The sequence below is a fragment of the Manis javanica genome, chromosome 15 (genome assembly GCF_040802235.1).
Source record: "Manis javanica isolate MJ-LG chromosome 15, MJ_LKY, whole genome shotgun sequence".
Lineage (NCBI taxonomy): Eukaryota > Metazoa > Chordata > Mammalia > Pholidota > Manidae > Manis > Manis javanica.
The window spans coordinates 47661543-47687531 of NC_133170.1; the positions used below are offsets into that span (position 1 = coordinate 47661543).

The 25989-nt window shown below is 42.2% G+C and overlaps 1 protein-coding gene and 1 long non-coding RNA gene across 18 annotated transcripts in view; one reads left to right on the forward strand and one right to left on the reverse strand.

Annotated features, from left to right (window-relative positions):
* The window catches only part of THRB (thyroid hormone receptor beta), a 368089-nt gene that overhangs the window by 78437 nt on the left and 263663 nt on the right, over positions 1-25989 (reverse strand). For 13 of the 17 annotated variants that reach the window (XM_073222716.1, XM_073222718.1, XM_037008581.2 and 10 more), the window contains one exon: positions 738-998. The exons of the other annotated variants lie outside the window; for them this stretch is intronic. In XM_073222716.1, coding sequence (XP_073078817.1) covers positions 738-998 — 261 coding nt within the window. The remainder of the gene's footprint in view (positions 1-737; positions 999-25989) is intronic. 17 annotated transcript variants of the gene reach the window in all.
* LOC118970571 (uncharacterized) lies at positions 7604-25988 on the forward strand. Its single transcript, XR_012125526.1, has 3 exons — positions 7604-18987; positions 19163-19274; positions 19803-25988. It is a non-coding gene; the product is annotated as an uncharacterized lncRNA (long non-coding RNA).

Sequence of the window (25989 nt, forward strand, 5' to 3'; positions counted from 1 at the left end):
CTAAATTGAAAAAGAATGGGAAGTTACAAGAACTTGGACATTAAAAGACACAAATGAATTTAAGAAGCAAAGATTTCTGGGAGCCTAAGAAGATCAGCCCACTACATCTGTTAAGATGGAGGTCACCCGAGGTATGGCCTAATGCCATCAGGCCCATTTAATGCTTTTTTAAAAAGAGGTGACAAGCTCCTAACACCATAATCTTGCCTTTCAGGATGATGACACAGGGATTTAACAAGCAAAAGAAAACAACTTAAAACCTCTGTTTTGAGCATGAATTGTCTATTTAGGTTAAAGGAAGACTCTGAGATCTCATTAGCTACTGGCACAATTGGGAAAATAAACCTACACACATGCACACACACACACACACACACACACACACACACACACGTGCGTGTTTTAATGCAAGTATAGAACAAATGCAATGTCTGTTTCTACTCAGATTAAAAAATGGAATCAAAGCCAAAAATAACAACCCTTCCACTAATCAGAAATGAAAATATCTTCTCCCCAAGTGATCCAAAACAACATGAAACTGAAGTGAATGGCTGTCCTTTGGAGCGCACATATTTATTTATGTTTTAAGGCAGACCTGGGGCTAAAGAAACCATGTAAGAGAACCGTTGGGGAAGCCACATGGACACGGGTTGGAATAAACGGAGACTGAGCACAGTTACCCCAGACTGCTTCTCCTTGCTGAAGCCCTGGGGACGGTCTAATAAAAATCTGGTTACCTTTGCATTTCTTCTCTTCTGTTTGGAAGGTCTGGGCACTTGGGACAGTCTGGTCGTTCACAACATCATGGTCCAGATGGAATATTGAGCTAGTCCAAGTGGCCTGGATGAGATGTGGTGACGACTGTTCATTTTTCAATGCGCTGCCCCTCTCTGAATGGCTCTTCCTACGCAGGCAGGCTTCAGACATTCCTACCAGCTTCCAGCTGTGTTCCAGGTCTGCACGGCGCTTCGGTATGTCCCAGGCTGGCAGGCCATTTTCTGGAGGGTTGAAAAACACGAGATGACGGGCTGTTGGCATCGTCAAGATTTTGTTGAGATGCAGAGTTTTGGAAGGCAGGTTGTTTCTCAGTTCTTTGGGGCTGACAGTATTCACATGCACCTCCGCTTCACAGCAGGGCTAAGGTGTAGAATTTGTCAGCCTTGGGCATTTAGCCACCACAGCTGGACTGCCTCTCAGAGTAATCAGCACATTCCCCCTTATTTTTAGTGCCTAGAAAGGGCATGGTTTCGCCACGGAGAGGCTGTATTCACCAATCCTGCTTCCACAGCAGGGGCCCAGGAGCAAGTTTACACCAATTTATGTTACTGCTTAGCTGGCCATTTGAGGTCTGTGGGTCAGGGCTGGTCGTGAACACTTTTCCGATCCTTAGGACATAGCACAGCCAGGATTCAGCCTTGTTTGATTTGGGCTTTATCACAGGCTGGCCTGGGGAACACCCTTTTGCTCACGTGGCTCCTGAGAGAGTGACAGCTCTGTTCTCCTTACCACCTTCCACCCGTGGGAAGGGAGATGGGATCTTCAAACAGACATTGTGTCAATCATTTCGGTGTAGTCCCAAACTGGCAAAGGATCCGATGAAGGAAAGTACCTAGTGCTCTAGGCGTGGGGTGAATTAATAGTCCCAACATCAGAATGACAAGCCCCAAATCTCTTTGGTTGAGGGAATTACAGGCAGGTAATTATTTATGCATACTGGGTTTTTTTTATTCAATGTGCAGGGACTTGAAGGTCTGCCTTCTAGAAAATGGGAAAAATGGAATAATATAATGAAAACTTTTTCACGCTAACCTTCCCTGGTGGCAAAGTTTACCTCCTTGACTATCTTGACTTAACGTGGATATAAAGTAAAGAGTAAAAATAAGCAAGCTAATATCTATATCTGTTTCTATAGCTATATATCTATATAAATATCTGCACACACATATACGTTGCATATGCATACACATTAAAAAACACAATCTGGTCATCCATATTTCCAGGAATTTATAGGCTACTGTCTGTCAAAATGAGAAAAAATATAATATAAATAATGTTCTACTTTTTAAGTGATCATACACAGTGATTGAAAAACTAATTTATATGTGAATTTTCTTTTACACTGAAATCACTCACAGACGATAGATAACTATATTAGAGAGACAAATTCATTCTGCTCTGTGCAGAGTCCTGGCATTTTTAAGCTGCCTTTCAAACACTGAAAATGAATTTTAAACTATTTAATGCAAAGGTTGAAAATGCTTTAGGTTTTCGTAAGTACCACCTCTAAAGCTACAAGGTGTCTGAAGATGATGTTATTTAAGATGGGTTTTCTGAAAGGGTAATAATCTATTCTCAGTCCCTTTTGGAAGTTGTGTTTACCCTTCGGGGTCTTCAGGTTACTGTGTGGAAATTCTGATAACTATACAGTCTATTTCTACCTCAGGAGGAGATTGTGAATGATAGCACAACAAAGTAAAACTCAACACGTGATTTCATTGTATTGTGTTGAAATGGAAATGATGTGGCTTGAAATAACATGGTAAGCAGTAAGGCCCCTTAAAAAAAGCCATAGCTTTTGGATAAAACATTGATCTCACTCAGAGAAGAGCCCTGAAAATTCATTCCATGCCAGCAGCCATGCTAGGCTTTGTATGAGGCTCCGGGTTCTTCCTCCTTCGACTTTATATGATATTATTCAATGCAAGGTGAATCGAAAAGGTCTGGATTCCACCATGCCAGCTACAAGTGCAATTACAGTCTCTTATTCTCACTATCCATTAAAAGGAAACACAGATTAAGATCTTGGGAGACTGTATTTCATTTCAGAGTAAATATATCTTTGTAGAATCCTTTCAAGTTTATTATCCATGAGGGTCTGTGGTCTTCATGAGTTAAATATAAAGCTACTGAATGAAAGAGTTAATTCTGGGCCTAAAGAGATTAATTTTATTTCTATAGACATGAAAAGCCACTTCACTCATGTATTTCTGTGACCTCTATTTGATTTTTAAGACTCTGTAAATCCTTGGTAAATTGCATCCTATAAATCTCCGTTTTAAGTAATGTTAAAGTTCTCACGCTGTTTTGTAAAGCTTCCAATATGTGATTTTTCCACAGCAATCTTAAAATTTAGTATTAATTCCTCTGTCTGAACAGAAATTAAGAAAGACAAACTGGGTGATCACTGGCTCCCATCACTGCCTCCCAGCAAAAGGACCTAGGGAACATGCTCAGGTGAGAGACAATGAAAAGGACTCCACCCAAGGGGACATTGCTCCTTGAAGCACAGTCTATTAAAGCATGTTCAGCATGTCCCCTGGGCCAGCAGGAGCAGGGATTTTTTCTAAGCAAGGGAGGCTATGTTTGGGGTGAGGTGGGGGATAAGGTTGCCTTCCATTTTCCTAAGAAAAGAAGCAGAATGGCTTGGGAAAAGAGCTTCACTCATGGCAGGCATTTACGAACTCATAATTACTGTCTGTAATTACATTCACGATAATGATATTTAGTTGCTTGATTGGCAGGTATATTGGTTGGGGCACTGCTGGGAAGCCTGAGGACTGGGAAGTGCTGATTGAGTCATGGGAAAACTCAAGAGGGATTTATATAGGAGGGTTCTTGATTTTATCCTCTGAAGAACAGGGGGCACATATGATTCTTAAGAGGGATAAAACACCCACTCTACCAGTCTCTTTAGGGTCTTTCTACTGTTATTGGGGTGCTGTCGTTGGTGAGAACTTTAAGTGGCTTCCACAAACATTAACTAGTGATAATGGTTTTCAGGAATAATCAATTTTATGTCTAATACTCACCTCTTTTGGCTTCTCCCAAACTCAGACCACTGAGATACTTCTTTTTGGAGTGATTAAAATTCAAAAAACTAAGACAGTGACTCTCAAACTTTGGCAAGTGAGAATCATCTGAAGCTCTATTAAAGAACAGAGACCAGGCTTATTGAAATGGGATGGAGCCTGAGCACTTGTATATTGACTAATTTCTCTAGATGATTCTGATATCTAACAGTGTTAAGAAACTTTAAGCTAAGAAAACAAATTATTGGCAGATTTCAAATAAGGGTGCAGTCTCCTGCTCAGGTTCTGATGTTTTACACAGCCTTTAAGTAAATTTGCCTTGTAATTAAAAAATTCATCAGCTGTTCTGGGATCTATTGAGGGAAGCTTTCAAAGTCGGATGTTAATTGGATGTTATCTTTTAGATTGCAGCTGTAAATAAGTGTTCATTCAAGAAGTCTGTTGTTCTGAGCATTATCCGGGACACCAGATAATGTGCACAGCAGTAGAAATATTTTTAAAAAAGGGAGATTCTAGAAATGATTATATCTTGTTATTCACATGAATTCTTTGCTTTTTAATGAGTCCCAGCTAACATCTAGCTTTTAGTGCTTCATATTCTAGGTATCAACACAATTAGCCAATTTGATTTGTCAGTGTGATGCACATTAATAAATAAGTAGAATCAAAGAAAATAAGGAGATAGGGACATCTGAACTGTTATAAAATAACTAGACCCACATTGGCCTGTGTGTCTCAAGGGAGTTTAGAATGGAATGAATGAGTTTGTTTTAGATGACTATGATTCTATTGGCTTTGAATGACACAGCATGTGATCTAAAAGTTCTTCTGCAAAAAAGAAACAAAAACAAATCTCATTAACATAACTACCTACAGCCTATCTCTGTAAATTTAATTAAAGATGCTAGAAAATAAATCCGTCCATCAAAAAATGGAGAATTATATGAAAATATTCAAGTATTTCAGGACACAAAGTGAGCTGATACTTTAGAAAAACTCTAAGGCAAAGGAGATAGGATTATGACAAAGTGGTCAGAAAAGGTCAGCTGAGGAGGCTGGGATTTCATGGCCCTCATTATGAGAGTGCTTAGACTGCATTAAAAGGCCATCAGTACTAGGCATTAAGACTGCAAACCATACTCTATATTAGAAGGTATACATAATATGCTTTGCAAACCCAGGGAGTGTGTAGAATGATCACTGCATAGCATGTGGTTGTTAAGCATGACAGTTCCAATTTTCATTTTAATTTTCTACTTCAACCTGTAAGTTTTAGCCTTGCTAAATTCTTAGCCTATGTATATATCAACTGGCTTTTGTTTGTGGAGTTGCGCAGAACAGGAGACTAATGTTTGGCCAAGCATTTACTATGGGACAAGTACTGGACTAGACACTTGTGTTCATCTTCATGAACATCCAGACAAGTACACAATGGTGTACTTACTGCTCGGATGACAAGGAGCCTAAATAGATCAGAGAAGCACCCCATTGGCTATGTCATACCTTTTGTGTTGTTAACAGATACAACACATTATTTCCCTTAGTTTGATGAGTAGCCAGCCATTGGCTTATTAATAGCTATCACTTGATTAGTACTTAGAAAATTCTTTATAAACTGTGTTTAGAAGCTTATTCAATTTTATCAGTTTCTTATTTGTAATCACACCTCATCTTCCTGCCATCACTCTTGGCCACCTCCAATCCACTGTCCACAGAACAGGCAGAGCTACTAAAAATATACATCAGAGCATGTTTCTCTTCTGATGACTTCCCATCAATATAGGAACAAAGTCCTGAGACCCCACTGTAGCCTGCAAGGCTCCCATAGATTCACCCATCCACTCCGCTGAGCCCCTCTCCTGGGGCTGCCCCTGCTCTCTGACCTCGGCCTCGCAGGCTTCTTCTAACACATGAAGATCATGCCCGCCACAGTGTGTTCACAGAGCTCTTCTCTATGCCCGGCGAGCCCCTCTCCGAGGCCTTATGTAACCAGCTTTTGATGTACCAAGAGCAATTATCAGGATCCAAACCCACTCCCCCTTTTACATGCAGGCTGTATTTTCCTTTGTGAAAAACCTATTAGGGTTACATTGCTCAAAGAAAACATTCAAAAGTGGAAAAACCTCATGAGATGGACCCTCTACGGCTCAGGAAGGAGCTGTTTTAGTGGTGAGAGGAGAGGAGGAGGCTCTAAGACCCGGGTCCCAGCTCTTTCAAGTAGTGGCTAAAAGGCTCTAATCTTGAAAATCACTTTCTGTCTCTATGCCTCAGTGTTTTCATTTGTAGAAGGGCAATATAACTTTGCTCGGGATTTTTCTAAGAATCAGGTAAAATGTATGTGTAATGCATGTGACATAATGTATGTGAAATTTCTGTAATTAAGTGCTATCCAGGTGTACACAGAGCTGTAATTATCATATCTGTGTCATGTGACTCTACAGATCTCTTTCTTTCCAAAGGGGAAAATACCACTAATAAAACAATGATTCTTTTATTATAAAAACCCTATGTTAGCAGATAAAATAACCCTACCCTCACCACCATTACCTCCACTACCATCACCACTGGTCCTAAACAGAATGGTTGTACAGTTGAGGGTGTTTTGGTGACTCCCCCCCACTTCCGTTTGACCCCCTTCCTCTCTTCTCTTCCCTTTCTCCCAAGTACTTGCTGTTCTCACGTTCTCCTGTCGCACTCTCTGTGCCAGACCCACTGTGGGTCCGTCACCTACTCACACATCTCTTTGTGAACTTGGGCAACTTCACTTCTCTGTACCTCTGTTTCCTCATCTGTAAGATGGGAGCATACAATTATTATGATGGTTAAATAGGTTAATACATAAAAATTTCTTGAAACTGTGCCCCAAAACCTTGTAAGCTCTCAAAAAGTGTTAGTTACAATGTACCGTAATCACAATTCACTTGTTTAGGTCTGTGAGCTCTTGATAGCTGGGACCAGGGCTCAATCAGCTTTGGGCTGCAGCATGTAGCACCTTAGTGAATGCTCACTGCCTTGAGCATTGAATTAAACTCAGCAGCTCTCTGCATCTCCCTCCATTCCCCCAGTCACCACAGGCCAGTGGGAAATAGGAATCGGTGAGAGGATCCTTCTCCCCACTGTGTCCCTTCCACTTCTCGCTTCTCAGTTAAATGTGCTTTCTCATTGCCTTCTGTTGGTTCCCAAGGTTTTCCTGAAACTGCTTCCTTCACTTTCTGCCCTTTCCAAGTGACTGTCTCTATTTCAAGATCTGGGGCAGAGGGCTCTAAGAAACTGGATGCTGGAGTTTGAGAAGAGAATAATGACCTTTTATTTATAGCTTATCTGAAAATGTAAAAAAGCAATTCAGCTTTGCTAACATTGCATTTGTGCATGTATAGAATGAAGGAATGAATGGGATTCCGAGGAGTGCGTAATGTGCTCGAACATTCCAATCATGGTCCACTCATCTGGAGAAGAACTTGGCTGCTTCACTCCTGAGACTTTATAGATGAAGATCTGCTGAGGTCCTTGCTCAGCCTTTGCCTGGTTACATGCAATGCATCTCAGAAGTATCTTCCTGCAGGAAAGTCTTGCAAAATTAGTCTCTTTGTTCAGGCAGGCTGCCTTCCATTGCTATATGGTTTTGTCTTTCTTTTACTGAGCACCTGCCTATTAATTTCCCCTCTTGTTGAGACTGGATTTCTCCGCCTCCATGTGCAGGTGAATTTAAGTTTGCTCTCACACAGGGTTTCTCTTGTTTCATTGGCAGGGATTCTCAGTCCATTAAGTGAGTGAGATCTGGGAGCTGCTAAGAGAGAAATAAATCTGTTCCTTATCTGGCTGCTCCCATTTCTCTAGTTTTCCTGTATATTCCATTAGGCAATCATTATCCCAGTGAAAAACAGTCATCACAGCTATAGAAACTGCAGATAATTACTCTGAAACTAGAAACTACAATGATAATCTCTTGATAATAAGGAAAAACCATTAAAAAATTTTTTTAAAGTCTCTCCTTAGAAACTTTAAATGGGACACACATTAATCTATTTCGAAGTTTAGCTGAAACAAAGTTAAAAACAAAACAATGAAACAATGATAGTCCATAGACCAGTGGTGGGAATTCCACATGTTTTCAGGCAGTGATCAGGTTCATGAGCAATGTCTTAAAATAATTTAACCACATAGGAACAAGCTGACTTCTGGAACACTGACCAGGGGCTGCAAAGGCTGGGAAAGTACTTTTCAGAGGACACAGTGGAATCCTCTCCTAGGAATGGGCATTTAGTTTTCCATAATTCACCCCGGATTTAATCAGAGAATCCTCAGGTCGGATGACTCAAACTTTGACGTAATTAGTTTAAAGGCTACAGAGATTCCATTTAGGATATTAGAAAACCTACAGCTGTTGCAGAAACATTCATATTAAACAGCTGCAAATGCACCTAAAAGGGAACAGATGTTTACTGCCAGGATTAGATTTCTCCTGTATGAAAGTTCAAATCATAATGTTTATTCTTGTTACTAATCTGAACCCACATTTTTGACAAAAAATAAAGTTGATCATAAGATCGGTTCCAATTTACGCCCCCAAACTTGAAACACTCTTGCCAATGTAGGAAACGCACGTGAGTCTTTTCTAACTTTGGAAACTAGGACTGGGGCATAATTTGTGGATGAAGAACAACCTGAGATAAACAACTTCTCATCTAAGAAGATAAAATGTGAGTCTTGGGCAATCAGGTCAGTTTTATACATCCCACTGTAAATACTTGGCAGCAAAGCTCAATTATGATCAGGGATTAACAAGATGGACAAAATAGATACTGGTGTTAATAAAGGAGGGTAACAATAAGACCTACAGATTGCCCCTTCTCTGGGTTTTCATAGCCTCTCACTATTATTGTCCATATTTTGGGGTGAAAATAAGTATCTAGAAACAAGATCAACACAGATATTGCCTTCATTGAGGGAGGAAACATTTCAGTCTGGGGAGGTCTGGTTTTTCCTTTTGTTCAGGAATAGAGGTGCCATGCTATGCATGTCTTCCCTACTCCAGGTTACGAAAGCAGGCAGGTGAGGGCTCCCTGAAAGCAGGTGCTGTGGAGGTGTTTCCAGTCCTGCAGCATACTGCTAAATACAGCAAAAACACACAAATGGGCCCTAGTGAGATGAGATGACTACCTGCGGTGCATGCAATGTCTCCCTAGAGGGTTTGGCTGAGCATAGCATCTGCCCTTGCAGATCCTGTCCCAACAACAGAAACGAGGGAGAATTAAATTGTTTTCCTACATCCTGGGGGAGGATGACATAGCACTGAAGGCGGTCACACTGCTTGGTACAGTCCAGTCTATGATGTTTTCAGGGTTCAGGAAAGTGGAGAGAAGGAGGTGGGATGTCTAGTGTCTTTTTTATACCTTTTTGGTTTTTTTCTTAAGCTTTTATTTAAAGTAGAGCTGGCAAGACTTGGGGCTGGAGAGGGAGTCTGGCGACAAGTCCCTCTGGGCGTCTCTCTAATCTGCTTGCGCTCGAAAGGGCCAGACGAGCCCACGCCCCCTTCACCCTCCAGTATCTCAGGCCTTATTACCCTCAGTGTATCCGAGTATTCACAGCGGCGGCAGCGCCTGAGACCTGTTACACGTGGGATTCTGGCCCAGACGTGATGACTCAGAGCCTGCATATCTGACACTCTCTCTATAGGTGCACAGTTTCCATATCAATAGAATTTGTTAAACGTGTAGTCACTCACTTTAAATTTTACTGGGATTTAATATTCACTATGTAGAGATAAGATTTTCCTAGTCGGGGATCAAAGGGGGAAATCGTATTTGATGAGTTGCAGGTTAGGGAAGTTAAAGGCAGTGCATTTAATGTCTTTGTTTCCCAAAGGGTTAGTTGGTTCATTAGGTTCATGAAGTGGGAAAATCTGAGTACCAAGATTTCTGATGTTAATTTCATCTTTTTTTAGGTGTTCCTCTCTAGAGATATTTAACAAAATAATAAAAGTCATGGCTCTCATTTAGTGTATATGCTTCCTATATACCAGGCACCCACTCTGAGCACTTTACATTTAATCTTCACAACTGCTCTGAGGTAGAAATATAATCCTCAATATTTGGATGAGGAAGCTGGGACACAGAGAGGTTAAACAATTTTCCCAAGGTCACACCATGAGTCAATGATAAAGCCTGGATCCATGCTCCAGCAGGCCAAATAGACCATGCCACCCCTCTCCCTGTTTATGGAAAGTCAGCACTAAAATGACTTGGATCATCATCACAAGTGGAAGAACCAAGTTTTGTGGACTAAAACGCATAGTTAGAGGATCGACAGAAAGCAGCTGAAATTGAGAGAGGTCCTGTTCTTGACCAGAGCCACCCGGACGGGAGAAGAACTGGGATGGGTCTTCTGATTCTTCGTCCCATGATCTTTCTAATTGAAGACATGTTTTTTAGTGTACAAGGATTTATTGCTCAATCTCAATGCTGTTTCGAATTCTGACATATTCACTCTATACCTCCAACATTAAGAGCTGTTTTTCAAATTAAAAGTTTTTTTTCCTTCCAGTAAATTTAGCTAACAAGAGACAGCTGTGCACAGAGAGGTCCTGCTTCCCACACTGGCTGCTGCCGCTGATATGTGAAAAAGGAAAGTGTTCATAGTGGCATGGGCTCTGCCTCCAAGTGGCCAAGAAACTTAAAAAGATGGCAACAAACAAATAAACAAACAAAAAAACCAAAGTAAGAGAGAACTGATTTTGTTTCCTTGCTGCCCATCTGGAAGGTTAAAAGGCCACCAAAAAACTTACAATTGACAGAAGGATAATTTCATTTTGAGTCTATGATGTTGATTACCAAGCCTTATAAAGGATCTACTACATGCCAGCATCACACGTACTATGTTTTATGTACTCATTACAACAATGCTATAAAGGAGATGATGTTACCGGCACCATTTCCCAGATGAGGAAACTTTGCCCTCTGTGGTGAAAGATGTTGCCCGACTTACAGATAGTAAATGGGAAGCTGTTCTCATACCTGCTATGCTGTGTTCTACAGGGGAGGTGTTTGCTGCCCAGAGAAGTAAAGCATTTGCCCACAGTCACAAAGCTGGTTAAAGCGCGTGCTGCGCCTGGAATCTTTCCCCAGATGAGCCAAGCTGGCCTGACAGCAGACGGGAAATCATGGAATTATGTCAGATTACCTTAGCACGCATGCATATTGCCTTGACCAGAGGGTCATCTATTTCCTCAGAAAATGTGGCTTCAGAAAGTGAAATCTCTCCTCAAAAAGGAATGGAGCCACAGGGTACATTTTTTTGGAAATGTACGAAGGACATTACGTCCGAATGAACAGGCTGGTCTGATTTCCACTGTGAAACAGTAGTGTCTGAGAGCACCCATGCTTCAGAACTTAAAAGGTGTTAATTTTTGAAAACGAAAAAGTACAAACAATTCTAACTTCATGCACATATGGCCTGAGATATTTCCTGACAAATGGTAGCCAAAAGAAGAGAAAATATTGTGCTGTTAGCAGTTATCCCATCTGCCTGGTCTGTGTCTTCGGGTAGCAGCTTCTGCAGAGGGACCGAGCTACAAAATGGCTGCCCCCAGGCCCTCTCCAGGCTAACAGGGCAGGTTCTCCTGTTGCTCTCCTTGTTAGATTCAGTGTTAGGACAATGTGGCAAGTCCAGTGGCAGCTGCCACACAGTGACCCACACTTGCTGCCCCAAGCGGAAGGGCAGGTGCTCCTGGGGTCACCTGTGCACCATGGCCCTGATGTTAGGGGTGCGTTTGCTGGAAAGCTGAGAAAAGTTGAGGAGGAAGGAAAGTGCCAAGGCGAGGAAGAGGCTCTGGGGGAAAAGCCCCGTTTCTGCATGTTGCCTCCCTGTGGGGCTATTTGGTGGATCCCTATGCTGACTCGAAAAGAGGTACAGAGACTGAAGTCACCATGGGCGCCCATAGGGCTGCCCCCAGGCTGGCAGTGCTCCCCCAGGACTCTGGCTTCCTGGGGACGGTCAGCTGTGTCTGGAGACATTTTCGGTGGGCACACTTGGGTGTGGGTGTGCACTCCTGGCATCTAGTGCATACAGCCCGGGGAATGCTGCTAAACATTCCCAATGTACCTGATAGCCTTCCACAGTGAAGAATTATCCATCCCTAATCCTGCTGCTGAGGTTGAGAAGCCCTGCCTGCAAAACTGTGAAGTGAGTGAGTTTCTCATGGCCTCTGATTCAAAGTGTTCTCACTCTGACCCTATGCACTGGAATTCCTTGTACATACCTGCTATCATCTCCTCCCCACCAATCAGTGGGACTGACTTTAGGAGGAAAAGTGATTGAATTAACACACACTAAGGTATGATTGACTGACAGATTCAGCGCCAGCAGGAACGCCTGTATTTCAAGGTGCATGTGGAGATCAAGGTCTTTCTCCAACTAACTGGTGGCACATGGGAAATTCTTGTGAAGGGTTAGGGCTTGAGTGGGTGAGGAAGCAAACCATATTCTTAATCTTGAAAATTTGGAATCTTAAGCAGACCTCAATTAAACATGCTATGGACTGTGTAGTTTGGAGGAGAGGAAATCTACTTGGCTACAATTGTCCCTGCCTGAAAACAGAGATTACACTCATCATAGGCCTGGTCAGTATTTCCCGAGTTCTTCCGAGAGAGGGGACCAATAAGAACCACACACAAAAGGATCTTTGGGAAATCCTTGTCTGGAAAGGAGGGAACCATATCATTAGAAGCTCTGTGGATGTAGGCCAGCAGCAGAAGGTTTCTAGAACCTTTAATAATAGATTTTCACTGGTGTCTTCCACAAACACTCTAAAGGGATATTTAAAATAAATGGATAATCCTCAAGGGTCAGGCTGGGAAAGGTTTCCTGGCAGGGATGGTGTCAAGATGGTGGTGTGATGATGGCATCTATCGCTTATTATTTGAGGCTTGCCATGTTCCAGCCCTGGTGCTAAGCAGGTTCATTATTTCTTTTGACCCTTATGCTAATATCAAGATAAATAGTGATTATCTCCATTTCACAGATGAAGAAACTGAGTATTAAGAAAGTGAAAGCAATTTGCTCCTGGTCACAGCTGGGGAAGTATAGCCACTGTGGACACTAGGTGGATATGACCACAGGTCCATGCCCTTGGCCTCTCTGTTGCATTTTAAGGGGTCAGCAGTGCAGACATGGTTTAGGGCATTAAAAATGGTTGGTGCAGAGCTAACTGGAGTCAAGATGATGTATGCTTAGGAACATATTATTCTCATTATTTGCCTGCCTCCCTTGCCTCCATCCTGTTCTGCACTTAAAAGAAAAAGATGAAAGTGAATAAAGAGAAATAAAACAGAGCTACCCAGGAAGGATGAAGCAAGGGAGTAAAAAAATAGGTAGGCTTTCAGATAAAACAAATATGAAGCCCCTCTGTCCTATCTGGAAATCATGAGAAGCAATAAGACAAGAGGTGAGAGGCAAGGAGTCAGGGAGGACCAGAGGCGAGGCTTCCCCCAGGTAGAGTGTCTGGAGAGAGCCTCTCTCCTGGAAGAGCAGGCCTCAGTGGAGGCTGGGATCCAGGTGCTATAATCTTCCTTTTCTCCCGGGATGTTGCAGGCTCTTCCTGGGGGTCGGCAGGCAGGAGGGGGCGCGACAGTCTTACTGCTCTCTGGCCCTCAGGCCCCACTCACCACCTCTGAAAGCCCTCCTCCGATTTGTAAAGGATGCTTGGCGATGGGAAGGCCATTGGCCTTGAAGAGGGCTCTCCGCTTTGATGTTTTTCTGTTTACTCTTGTTGGAAGTGAACAAGTATTTGTAACTCAGATCGTTATGTTTTAAGCCCTTGCACATTAAACATGCTTCACAGAGTTCTCACCCTGTCAATTCAGTTCCAAAGAACAGGAACAATTGAAACATTTTCCACTTGACCTCTCTATCTTTTGGATGCATTATTATTCATTAATTTATTCCATGTGGAATTTCTAGGGGATAAACCTGTCATCATAGCTTAGATGCATAGGGCCAAAAAGAAGTAAAAAAATCATATGAAATCTGCTGAGTATGCAGCAGGAGGCAGTAAAGAGAAGCAAGAGCGCTCTGGCTTACTGAGTACTTGCCACTGACATTGACTAATTGTACATTATTTATTCGTCTAGATTCTGTACCTTTCTTTTGTTTTTACCTCTACTGTTCTCCTAGAGTGTACCAGGGGCTTGTCACACAGGAGACTCTCAATACATGTTTGCTGATTGATTTAAGTAGACTCTCATTGAGACTCTAGGATGTTTTCTGTCCCCATTTTACAATAAGGAAATTGAGACTCTGAGAGCTTAAGACACTTGATCAAATCCACAAGGTTAATAAGTGGCAAACTGGGGATTTGAACCCAAGGGCACATGACTTCAAAGTCTATGTTCTTTTCATCATATCATACAAACCGAGTAGCACTAGAAAATGTGGGCAAAATAGTTCATCCTAGCCCTCGTCAGAGTTGCTGATACTGCCTGGAGGGGGTTTGGAGGGCTGATTCACAGACATTTTTTTAAGCAAAAAGATGCCCCTTCAGTATAAAGACCAAGTCCTTCCTCACGTCACTTACTTCCATAACATTACCATTCATTTGCACAGCCCCATGTGACAGACTCATCAGTGAAATCTGTGTTCCTTACTTCCTGGGCTGCATTTCCCAGCCTTCCTTGCAGTGAGACATGGCCATGTGAGTTCTGGTCATTGTACCCAATGAAAGCATTGGGCATTACTTCTAGGCCTGGCCCATAAAACAACTCCACGTGTCCTTTCATTTTATTTTCTCCCTTTTCCTGTTGAGTGGAGAATATTTGGAAGTCCTAGAGGTGAATGGAGATGGAAGGAGGAAGGAGCCTGGGTCCCCACATGGCCACAGGGAATGGGATCCACCAACCAAGAACATGTGACCTGGGTTTAACATAAGTCAGATACAAAATTCTGCTGTGTCAAGTTACTGAGATTTTGGGGCTCACCTTGTCACAGCAAAGCATTGCTGTACTAATGGACCCTTCATGATTCAAATAGCTTTTCTATTATACCATTATACCATGATTTCTATCATATCACTTAATCCTTTACAAATGCAACCAGAGTCAATGGGAACTGAAGGAGGGAGAGGTGTGAAGAATCTCTGTGAGGACAATCCAAACATCGGTGTGGTGCACTGATGCAGGGCCATAGGCATAAGCACGTTTCTTTAACGTCATGTGCTCAGTTTTCTTCACTTGCAATTTCAGGGTGTTGGACCCGATGGTCTCCAAGATCCCTTCTAATTCTAAACCTCTGTAAGTCTTATGTATTGATGTGCTCAGAGACTGTGATCTCTTAACTGTGAGCTCCTCAAAGGTAAGGACCATTTCTTAGTTACATTTGTATGCCTAGAATCCAGTATCTTAGATGCTCCCATGTTAAACTTAATTAGAATCTGCTGTTAAAAAAAACTCAAAGAATTTATGAATGTTCTGATTTATGCCAATGATTTCTTGATCTAATTTGGAGCACAGTGTCAAATGATTGAAATTCTCATGAATATTTTCATTATGCATTACTGAGTATGAGAGTCTATTTTATATTCATTTACATAGATTTAATCTTTGAAGAATGATTTTATAATAATACTGAAAGACTTTTTTGATTAAAGGTAGTGCTGGCAGTAATTGGTATTCTGATGACTTCATTTATAGTTCTATTTAGCTAAATAATATAGGAGTATAATTCCTCCTTAGAGTTGAGAAAATTGGAGTACAGAAATTCAGAATTTTCTCATTCAAATGACTCCATAAAAGTAGTATTGGGGGATAACTCTGAGCAATTTTAAAAGTTTGAAAATGCCCAAGGGAAATTAAATAATAATATGAGGCAGCCTATGCCACTTTCATGAAAAATCTTATCCTTCTGGTTTTTGAAAAATATACAGACATTTTACTGTATATCTGTGTAGTGTGGGATCATTGGGCATTCCATACTGCTCATCAAAATGTCAGATTATACATGTTTTTGATTACTAAAAATAAGCAATGAATTCTATTACACAGTAAATGCAATTTGGTAGGTAAAATGTTTGAAAGCACAGGATTCAAGGGAGGTGGGGGGGAAATAACAAGAGGTTCTTAACAGAAAATTGACTGAAAATTAGGAATGACAATTTGACACTGTAGAAATAGAATGAAATCTAGTGATGGGAAATCAGTACTTTTCTTCTTTTACTTTTTTCGCTGACAGCTGCAGGGCATGTGATACCCCCACCCCACCCCTTTTACTGCTATCACTTCCCACCTAATATAAGTATATCATGCCACATCCCACATCTTGGGGAGTGGGTAACATCCAGGAAAATACTGCATGTACAGTCCCACTGCCTTGGCTGGTAGAGGAAATTATGCCTTTCAAAAATGAATTAATACTAATACAGCAAATGTTTTAAGATGCTTATTTTATCAAGGATTGCAGAATAGAGACTGTATTAAAAATGATCTGCTTCCTTTTTCAGAAATTGTTTACATTGAATGTTATATTTAGATTATTATTTTATTAATATTATCTTTCCATAAAATAATTAAAAAAATAGCAAAGGCATTTCTTGTCTTTCACTTTTTAGGAAAAGAAAAGGGCCTAAGCTGTGCAGAAAATTCAGGAAATCCTATAATGATGCTGAACTTGGCTGTGACATTGAAGAGAAAACATGAATTATGGGAATGAGCTAAGCAAAGCTATAAAAATTTAAATTTACCCACAAACCAGCTTTCAAAAAAAGACTATAAACATTCAGTTCCATTGTAGTTCAGTAATTCTATGGGCTGTTTCTCACAATAAATATTAGTGAGTGCCTATAATATACAAGGTGCTCCCTCACAATGGTTATTCTATGCTGTATCCCAAAGCGCCACACCATGTGTTAAGTGATTTATATAAATATTACATCCTCCCCACAATCCTGGGAGAAATTTTCTGCATTTTCAGCATTGGGATTAAAAAAAATTCCCCAAGTAAGTCAAGCATGCAGTCCAGACTGAGAACCATAACCCTGAGGGTACTGCTCACCAGAACACTGCATTCTTTTGAGGCCCCAAATGGAAGTCATTTCATTTAATAACAATAATAAAACCTCGTGAGGGAAAACCTCCTTCCATAACCAGAAGGACTACACAACTCAGAACTACCCGCTATAGGAGTATGGGATGGCACTGTAAGCTTAGTGCCTAATAGAATCATTTACAAACAATTTGCAGGACAGAGAAACAAGTTTCCTCATGACTGTTCCATTTCTTCAATGAAAAATGCTGCCCTTGGAGTGCATTCCTGAAGGACTTTATGATAATTTGAACTGGAAAAGGTGCTACCCTGAGTGGCCTCCTAAAGATACAGGAAAGAACAACACTCTAGATCAGTGGTTTTTAAACTTCTGTGTGTAACAGAATCACCCGGAGAGCTACTTAGGAACTCAGGAGCCTGGCCACTTGTCAGGAGATGAGCTGGGAAAATGGGTGTTTGCTTCACATTTTTTTTAAACCATAATTTTCAGTGATTCTAATGCTCCATCCCCAAGTTTGAGAACAAGGGGTCTTTTCTCAGAACTAGATACCCATCAGAATCACTTGAGTTAAAAACACAAAGACATCCGGCGCTTCTCCCCAGACCAGGTCATCGGGAAACCCTGGGGTGGGGCACAGAATGGTGGTGGTGAATAGCTGCCCAGGTGACTCCACAGGCAGCCTGGGCTGAGAACCAGTGTTCTGATCATGGTTCTCAGACTGGACTGTGTGTTAGAATCACCTGGACAGTTTTAAAAGAGTCGAGTCTGGGTCTGCAATTGGAGGTTTGGATTTAACTGGTCTGGCGTGGCGTGGCATCAGGATTTTAAAAAGCTCCCAGGCTGATTCTAATGCTCAGGCACATTTGAGCGGGAAAAGGCAAGGTCCTGTACCAAAGGAGTTTTGGTTTAGTGACTTGAGCGAAGACTGCTTAACCCGCCTTCCTTGGTGAGTCAGGATATATGTTAGCGTTATAAAGAGTAAGAACTTCAGTTAGGAACAAAAGGAAAAGAGGTAAGATCACTGCTTAGCATCATTTAACCCACAGCGCCCCAGGCGTTGAGAACTGATGGTCTGAACACTCAATGGTCCACCGTGGTGACCTTGGGCAGGTCATTGTGCCCCCCTGGCTTTTGCCTGCTAATGTGTAGCATGTGAGGACTGGCGAAAATGGTTCTCAGCTCAGCGCAGCACGTGGACAGGAGTGCATCTGCCCTGTCCAGGCTCGGGGAGGTGGACACACTAGATCCCCCCCCACAGCACAGTCAAATTCTCCGGTTTGAGAAGGTTGTCATGGTGGCCAAGACTTGAAGAAAAACCAAGAGGGATAAAACACAAGGCTGAGACTTTTCAGCTGGGGACAGGGCCGGGTGGTGGAGACACAGAAAAATAACTCCTGGCTCATCACAAACAAAACAACCCCACACAAGGGCCAGGGACTACATTTTGGGAAAAATTATTTTCAGTTCCTTTGAAGGGCCTTGTGCGTACAGATTCAACCGCTGTGGACCTCAGGGGCCTCTTGGAGAACAGAGAGGAAGCTCATCCTGAAGTAACAGGACCCTGTTCAGTCACGGTTACTTGGGTCTCTTGGCCAAGTCGAGCAGAGATGTGCTGGGCAGCTCTTGGTTGCTGCAGGTTGTGAATGGGGTAGGGATGAGCCTCACGTGGTGACAGGGTGAGAGTGGTGTTCAGTGACAGTAGATGTGATGATTACGATGGCGGTCGGAGTGGTGACAATGGAGGCCGGGTGGGGGGCAGGAGGTCGGGGTAGGGGTCTCCTGTGAAGTGTGGCTTTGGGGAAGAATACAGGGTTGTGGTAAAGAAATACATCTTTTTCTTCCCTTTTGTGCTCCCATTGTTCCTTCTCTATAAAGCTTTGTTTTTTCAACATTTCAGCTGGAGCTCAGATTTGGAAAATGAAGTTGTTCTAGGAGCAATTGTCTTAGAGGCCCCAGGAGTTTGGAGGGAAGATTCTCACTAATCTGGCTGTATTTGGTGAGATTTCATTAATGCAGTCTGTTTGAGACAGTCTTCCTCGTTCCAGGAGGAAGTTTCTCTTCCAGGAGGAGCTCAGGCAGTTAGAGGCAAGGAAGGGTGGTGACAGGCAGCCAGCACAGGAGGCCACTTTTTCTGTGGGTGGATATATGGTAAATCTGCATCCTTTACCCCTTTACCCACTCACACTGTTTAAAAGATCACTGTTCGTTCTGTTTTCTGAGGAAAAAGAAGTATTTGGTCTTGTGTCATAAAAGGAATGTGTTAGCTGCACAGAAATTTTCTTTTTTTGTGTGTGGTTTTCTTGATTCTCCTTTGTTGTGGCAGAAACCAGAGAAAAATCTTGAACTGAGGGCCTGGGCTCCTCTCCTTCCCAGACTGGACACCACGGAGTGACTTTCCCTCTCTTCTACCGAGTTGGGTGCGACAGGGAAAGAAGGTAAAATGACCAGCATTTATGGTTTTCACTTTCCTCGCTCTCTCAGGGGAATTTCTTCAAAAGGAAGATCTGTTTACTTGGCTGGGTGGGGTCTTCAAAGGGGAAGCAGGTGGGAGGGGTGGGGTGGGGAGGCGGGCCCCTCATTTTCTAGGGACCGAGCAGGAGGAGCGGAGCGGGGGGGCCGAGGGGGTGGGAGCAGGGCGGGGAATCTGCCTGGAGCTGGGGGAGAAACCTGTACAGCAGCAGCCTCCCGGGGATGAGTGGGGCTCCCTCTGGGGAGACAGGGAGAGGGGCCTGGAGTTTCAGCGTCCCAGTGCAGAGTGATCCCCAGAGAGGTGAGGAGGAATTTAAAGGTTTTCTGTGTGATGGATGTTTAGCAGCCTCCCCTCTGCCGCAGGGCATCTCGGGGAAGACTGATGTTTCCTTTCTAGCCAACTTGCAGTGAGCCTTTTGTTTCTTTTAGAAGTGGCATCACGCTAGGGAGGGTGCAAAAAGCCCCCCAATTGCTTTTTGTGTTTAAACGCCCAGGAAGTCAAATCAAAGTTCCTCTTTTGTGATTGGCTCCACCACCAGCAGAGCAAGCTATCTGGGCAAGCTGGTATGTTTTGTTCTCCAAAACTATTTGTGGAAACATTTGTAATGCGCGTAGATGGCTTAGTGGAGTCCAAGGCCACATTTTATTTCTGGCCACAACTGGGGAAACAGGAATCCAGGGGAAAGTGAAGGAAGCCTCCAGATGCCCTCTCAGATGATCATGCCAGTGCATATGAAACCAACACAAAGCCTCGCAGCCCCTGGGGCAACGTGGGAAAGGCAGCAGAGCACCAGCCTGGCATCCATGGGTATGTTCTGTGCAGGGCCAACAGGTACAGGAGCCAGGTCGCTGGCTGTCCTGGCTTTGGGAGAAGGGACAGAGGTGCTCCAGAGCTGTGAGCCTTACTCCTCCCTGCCCTCAAAGGCCAGGGCTAGGGAGCCTTGGGTGGATGGCTGGAGTGTAAAGGGTAAATAGGAGTGTTTGTTAAGAAGATCTTTGACTTTCCCCAGGCATCCCTGTGTCTAATTAAGAAGAGCTACAAGTTGAAATAGACATGCTAACTTATCTCAAAGAAACCAGTGAACTCCATCCCCGGTACTCCCCAGAAGACATTTCTAAGCTTGAGAAGAAAATTCTGAATCATAAAGCGACACCTCTATAGAGCTCACTATAGATATGCTAAAAACTCTTGTATGTCAAAAAATCCCATACCATCATATTTACAACTTATTTGTAAAAGGTTCAGGATAAAAATTACACAGGTGAGAAAGAAACACAGCAGGGAAAGAATGCAGCAAATGCCACCAAGTGTTAGCATAGGAGGACTCTGGGTAAAGGGTGGCTGGGGTTCTTTGAACCCATCCATCCTGCAGCTTGTCAGTTAGCATGGAATTATTTTAAAAGAATATTTGACCTTTTTGAATAAACAAAAAGAAGAGACATATATTAAAATGGAGGAAATCTTTGTAGCATTAATGATAGACAATGAATTAATTCCTTAATAGAGAAATAACTAAAAAAAAAGAAAAGTTAAATGAACAGGTAAGTCACAAAAGAAAGCCTTTAAATGGCCAGTGTGTGTGTGTGTGTGTGTGCGCGTGTGTGTGTGTGTGTATGTTTAGTCAAGCTCATTATCAGTAAGAAAAATGTAAAGTTTTGAAAAGCTGTGATAAAATTTTGCCTAATAAATAGTCTCCTCAAATAAACAAACTGCCAAAAACTCTAAAGTTGGAGGGAACATGATTAAGTGGGCATCACACTGCTGAGGAGTGTCTCAGTGGGTCCAATAATCCGGTCACAACTTGGCAATGGAAAAGGCATCTGCAGAGAAAATGAAAGTTCCTATGGCCAGGATTCTCTCCTGAACCTGGTTGGCCTGCTCACTGCACGTGTGTGGGTGATACATCGTTATTGACTCTAAATGAAGAGCTCCAGCCAGTGCTCTGGGTGACACAGCTACACAGCTGCAGGGGTGCATGGCTGTAGGAGAGCAGAAGCTGGAGTGGTGGCAGAGCCAAGGACAGAGACTGAGACGGTTGCGGGGACAGAGAGGCCCAGAGGCAGAGACCAGTTTGCTGAATGCAGACTTGCTCTGAGTGGATGGGATTCTAGGGACTGACCTGCCACCGTGGGAATAAAGTTGGGTATAAACCCTTTCACCCCAGGAATGTGTTTCACTGTCGTTCCTTGGTCTCACTGAATCCATAGTGAACTTGCCTTGGGCTGAAACCCATTGACAAGACAACGTCAGAAGATGTTCAGACCCTTTGAGCTGGCATTGCCTTTAATAAAGTAGAATTTTATCCAGAGGAAATAATCAGAGGTGCAAATTATGTGCAATGTATAAAACATTGTGAAACTTTACTTGAAATTATATTAAATATAATTTTAAATTTAATCACATTATAGTATAAATTCAGCAAGATTGTATCACTATATGCTAGATTACTAAATAGCCATGAACAAAATCCTATTTAAAAGGAGTATATATTGACAATGGAAACGGTAACAATATGTACACTGTTAACATTAGCTATCTTCGAATGGTGCCATTATTTTGCTGTCAACAACCTTCTGATCCCACGAGAAGACATTCTACTTAGGTAGGACATAAGCATAACAGTGAGTCTCTTTCTGAAGGAATGAAGCTGACAAGTCTAAAGGACGCAAGGAGAGCCACCTCTGAAAAATGACATGGATTTTACAATAAAATACTGGTTTTTTCCAACTTAAAAATTTATTTGATCCTGAAAAACCTGTTCATTAGGGTAGTCTCAAAACACAAAATATGTTGCTTCAGGGTTCCCTTTTTCTTTACCCCTTATCAGCAATGTACACATGCCCTGCTTTATGCAAATGTGATTTATAAGTGTTCAAATTTGAAATATAATCTCTCTTACAAGTGGAAGGAGAACTAGAGGTGAATTAGTCTCATTTCCTCATTTAATTGATAAGGAATTCAAGGTCTAATGGGATTAGGTGATTTGCTTAATTACTATCCTTAATATATAATAAATTGCATCTACAAATAAGGAGAAAAATATGAAATCCACAATGAGCAACTGGACAATAAATATGTACAAGCAACTTACAGATGAAGACATATAAGTGGGCAATAAGCATGTAAAAAATCTCAACCTCAGGAGTAATGAGAAATGTTTTAAGAAACCTATGTAATTATTTTAAGAAACCTATGTAATTCTTCATTTTTCTCCACAAATTACTCCAATCCCCAAACAAGCAAGCAATCTGAAGATCACAGAGTGAAAACCCTAGGGCAACAATGGAAAGCTCCTGTCATATTCTTGAAAACATTCGTCCCCTGCACATGGGATACACTCACTAATAATGCCTGAGAAAGAGGAAGGCAAACACCACCACAGGGCAGGTCAGTGAGCAAGCAGGCACAGAGAAGAGGCACAGTTAAATAAATGAATGAGGTATGTTTTATTCACACAGGAGGAGTCACATACTGTGACTTTAAATGGCTTGGAATGGGCCCAGTTTCCATGAGAACATTACTTTGCTAACTTTATGTCATACCCTAATTTCACAAAGCCAGGTTAGGTGCAAACATAACAGACCCTTGCTTCTGTGCCTCTCTAGGCACATTCCGAATCTGAGTTCTTTTGTTTCCTTTTCAACCAAGGCAACAAGCTCTAACTTTGGTATTTAAAATTTTAGATATTCACATTTTAGACCAAACTCCCCTATGCTGTGAATCATGATTTTATGCAAAACAGAGCTCATTATAATGCCATAAATGTTAGTAGAATTCCCCTTAGATTACCTAGGAAGCAGTGCTTAATTCCAGACTAATAAATTATTGTGTTAAGGCACTTTCTTACTTTTTTCAAGACTCACTATTTTTCAATTACTGATTTCATACAGCCTTAATTTCAAATTAGGTGGAGTAAAGCAACAAGAAAATTTTGGCAAGATCTGACTCCATTTCAGTGGACATTGAGTAACCTCATAAAATAAACAATTTCTATTTGAGTTAATGTAAAATACATAAATTTAATAAGCATGGCGGCTGAAAGAGCCTGCATACCAACCATGTGGCTCTTTTATCTGAAAATGGTGGTTTGCTTGGTTTTAGGAAAATAGACTCAATGTTCTTAAACCAGTTCATTAAAAAAAAATCACTATCTTTTCATAAAGGTTAACTAATTTCTATATTGCATAACAGTAATATTACCTATGTTTTTCAAAGAAAAAAATACGTATATTTGAACTTTGAATTACACTCCTAAGTAAGCACTTAGTTCTGATGGCTTACAATCTTATTATAGTTCCCCTGGAGGTTTCTTAAAATAAACAATGAGTCTAAATTCATGGCAAAGGGAGAGCAAAACTGTTTTATTTCCTCCACAAACAGGGGAGTGTAAAGTAATGATTTTCTCAGCTGAGTCCATTAACATACACTGAGCATATGTGTATATGGAGTAGATTTCTTTTGAAAATAGAACTACTGTTAGTTTCTACACCATGAGGCAAATTCTGGTAAACAAACACTCCCTCCTTCTCTGGGGGGGACCTGGGATTCCTGCTCAGCCTGCAGGGAAAGCATCCTGACTTCCATGAGATGGGCTGAGAAACTGGCACAGTCTAGAACTGTCCTGGAGTGAGCCTAGATTCCTAGCTCGGTGCTGGAGGTGAGCTGACTTGGCCATGGCAGTTGTGATCAAGAATGAGATGGTCTGGACTACCTTGACTGGACACCAGGGGTCAGCAAACCACAGTGGTTGGGCCAAAGTGGGCCAGCTGCCTGTTTTATTAATAAAGGTTTATTGAAACATGTCCAAGTCCATTTATTATGTGTAGTCCATGACTTTTCATGCTACAATGGCAGAATTGAGTAGTTTGCAGAGATATTTAGTATTTTGCCCTTTCACAAAAAAATTGCTGATCCCTGCTCTATCAGAACCTGGGATGGGTGGTCACGGCTGTAGGCTACCTAGAACCAGCCTCAGAGCAAGCAGAAACCATTGAATTACCCACTTTCACACCAAATTTTGCCATTTTCATACATGTTTCAGGAGGGTATGTTCTTTGACACTGTAGCTTTGAATGCTTTTCCAAATGGGAAAATTATCGGGGAGTATAGAGCCACCCTTGTGTGGCACTTGGTCCCATGCTATCCTTTATCAGAGGGGGACATTTTCCCTATGCTGTCGGACAGCTATGTGTTTATGAGACATAAGCCTGCAAAGACATGTCATTCCAGGCTGAGGTTCCTGCTCATAGCAGCATAAACGTGGAGGCTATAGCTGAGGTTGATAGATGCTAGTGTTCCACTGAATAAGCAGGTTTATGACACAGAAGGAGTGAGATTTAAGTGGGGAGAAACTGGGGCTGAGTTGGCAATGGAATAGAAATGGGAGTGAGTACATTTTGATGCCTGTTAATGAGAGAAGAAAGAGGAAAATATGAGATGTACCTCTAAGGCCTTGCTTCTTACAGGTTTGACTTATTTTGGCTTTGCACAGACACTTTACCTTTTTGCTACACCAGGGCTCAGGTATAGGTGTGAAGAGAGGCTGGGCCATGCAATGGTATGGTCATCGGGAGACTTTCAAACTTCCGGAAGCCTGAGTGGCAACTTTGAGTTACTTTGGGTCTACTTGGGCACGGATTTTGGAGTAATCTTCCTGCACATTTGGTTTTCACTGTGTGGGGAGGTGATGTAAATGGACTGTCAGAGGTCAAGCTATGCCCATGACATGTTTTGGTGCCATGGTAACCAAAAGGCCAGTCATGGGTCTGGCACCAGACTGCAAGGTGGACAGCAGAGGTTGTAAACTGACAGCCCATGGGTTGATTCTAGTCAGCAGACCTATTTTGACTGGCCCACAAGTCTTTGATATCTTTTATAAGTGAATTGCTAACATTTACAAATGGGGATATTTCATTTCAAACCTGGATTTCCAGCTTCTTTTGAAAATCCAAAGTCTCTGGACACACTGGGCTTCTGTGTTCACCTTGTCAGTGGTTAACAGGAGGGGAGGAGTGCCTTCTCTTCAGAGATCACCTGAGTCTTCCCCCCCTCCCCCCAGTTTTCTCTGTTATTTTTCCTTACACCCAACCTGTTTCAGACATTGGTCTCATCCACCTGGCCCCTGGGAGTTTTGAGCTTGCAATCCCTACTCAGTGTGTTGCACAGAGAATTCATGTTGTCTTGACCCTGTGTTCCTCGGGGGTCATCCGGGGTCATCCTGCCTCTCCTTTGTCCCTTGGTAAGAGTTTCTAGCTCACTCTACTGTACTGACTAAATCACATTCCATCTGACTCTACAGCTGAATGGGATAAACAGCCTGCTTTGGGGAAGATGCCTGAACTCTGGCCACTAAGTGTGTAGAGCCATTTATTGGAGTGATCTGAATGAACGTAAAGAGTGCATGCATTTAGTGTGCAAGGTTTATGTTAGCATGGCTAAAAACCAGCCTTCCCACTGTGAGTTCTTGTGTCCTCCCTGTCGTATTTCCAGTGATGATGCTCTCTCACTGTTGCTGAAGAAGACAGAAGCCCATTTGCAGAGATATATTCACAGTATATATTTGCATTTGATAACACCTGTTAGTTTGGAAACAACTGTGTCTAAGACTCTCAGGCTGGGAACCCTATATTCCTCTTTAGGTGGAACAAAAATGTAGACACACAAAGAAAATTTAAAAAAAA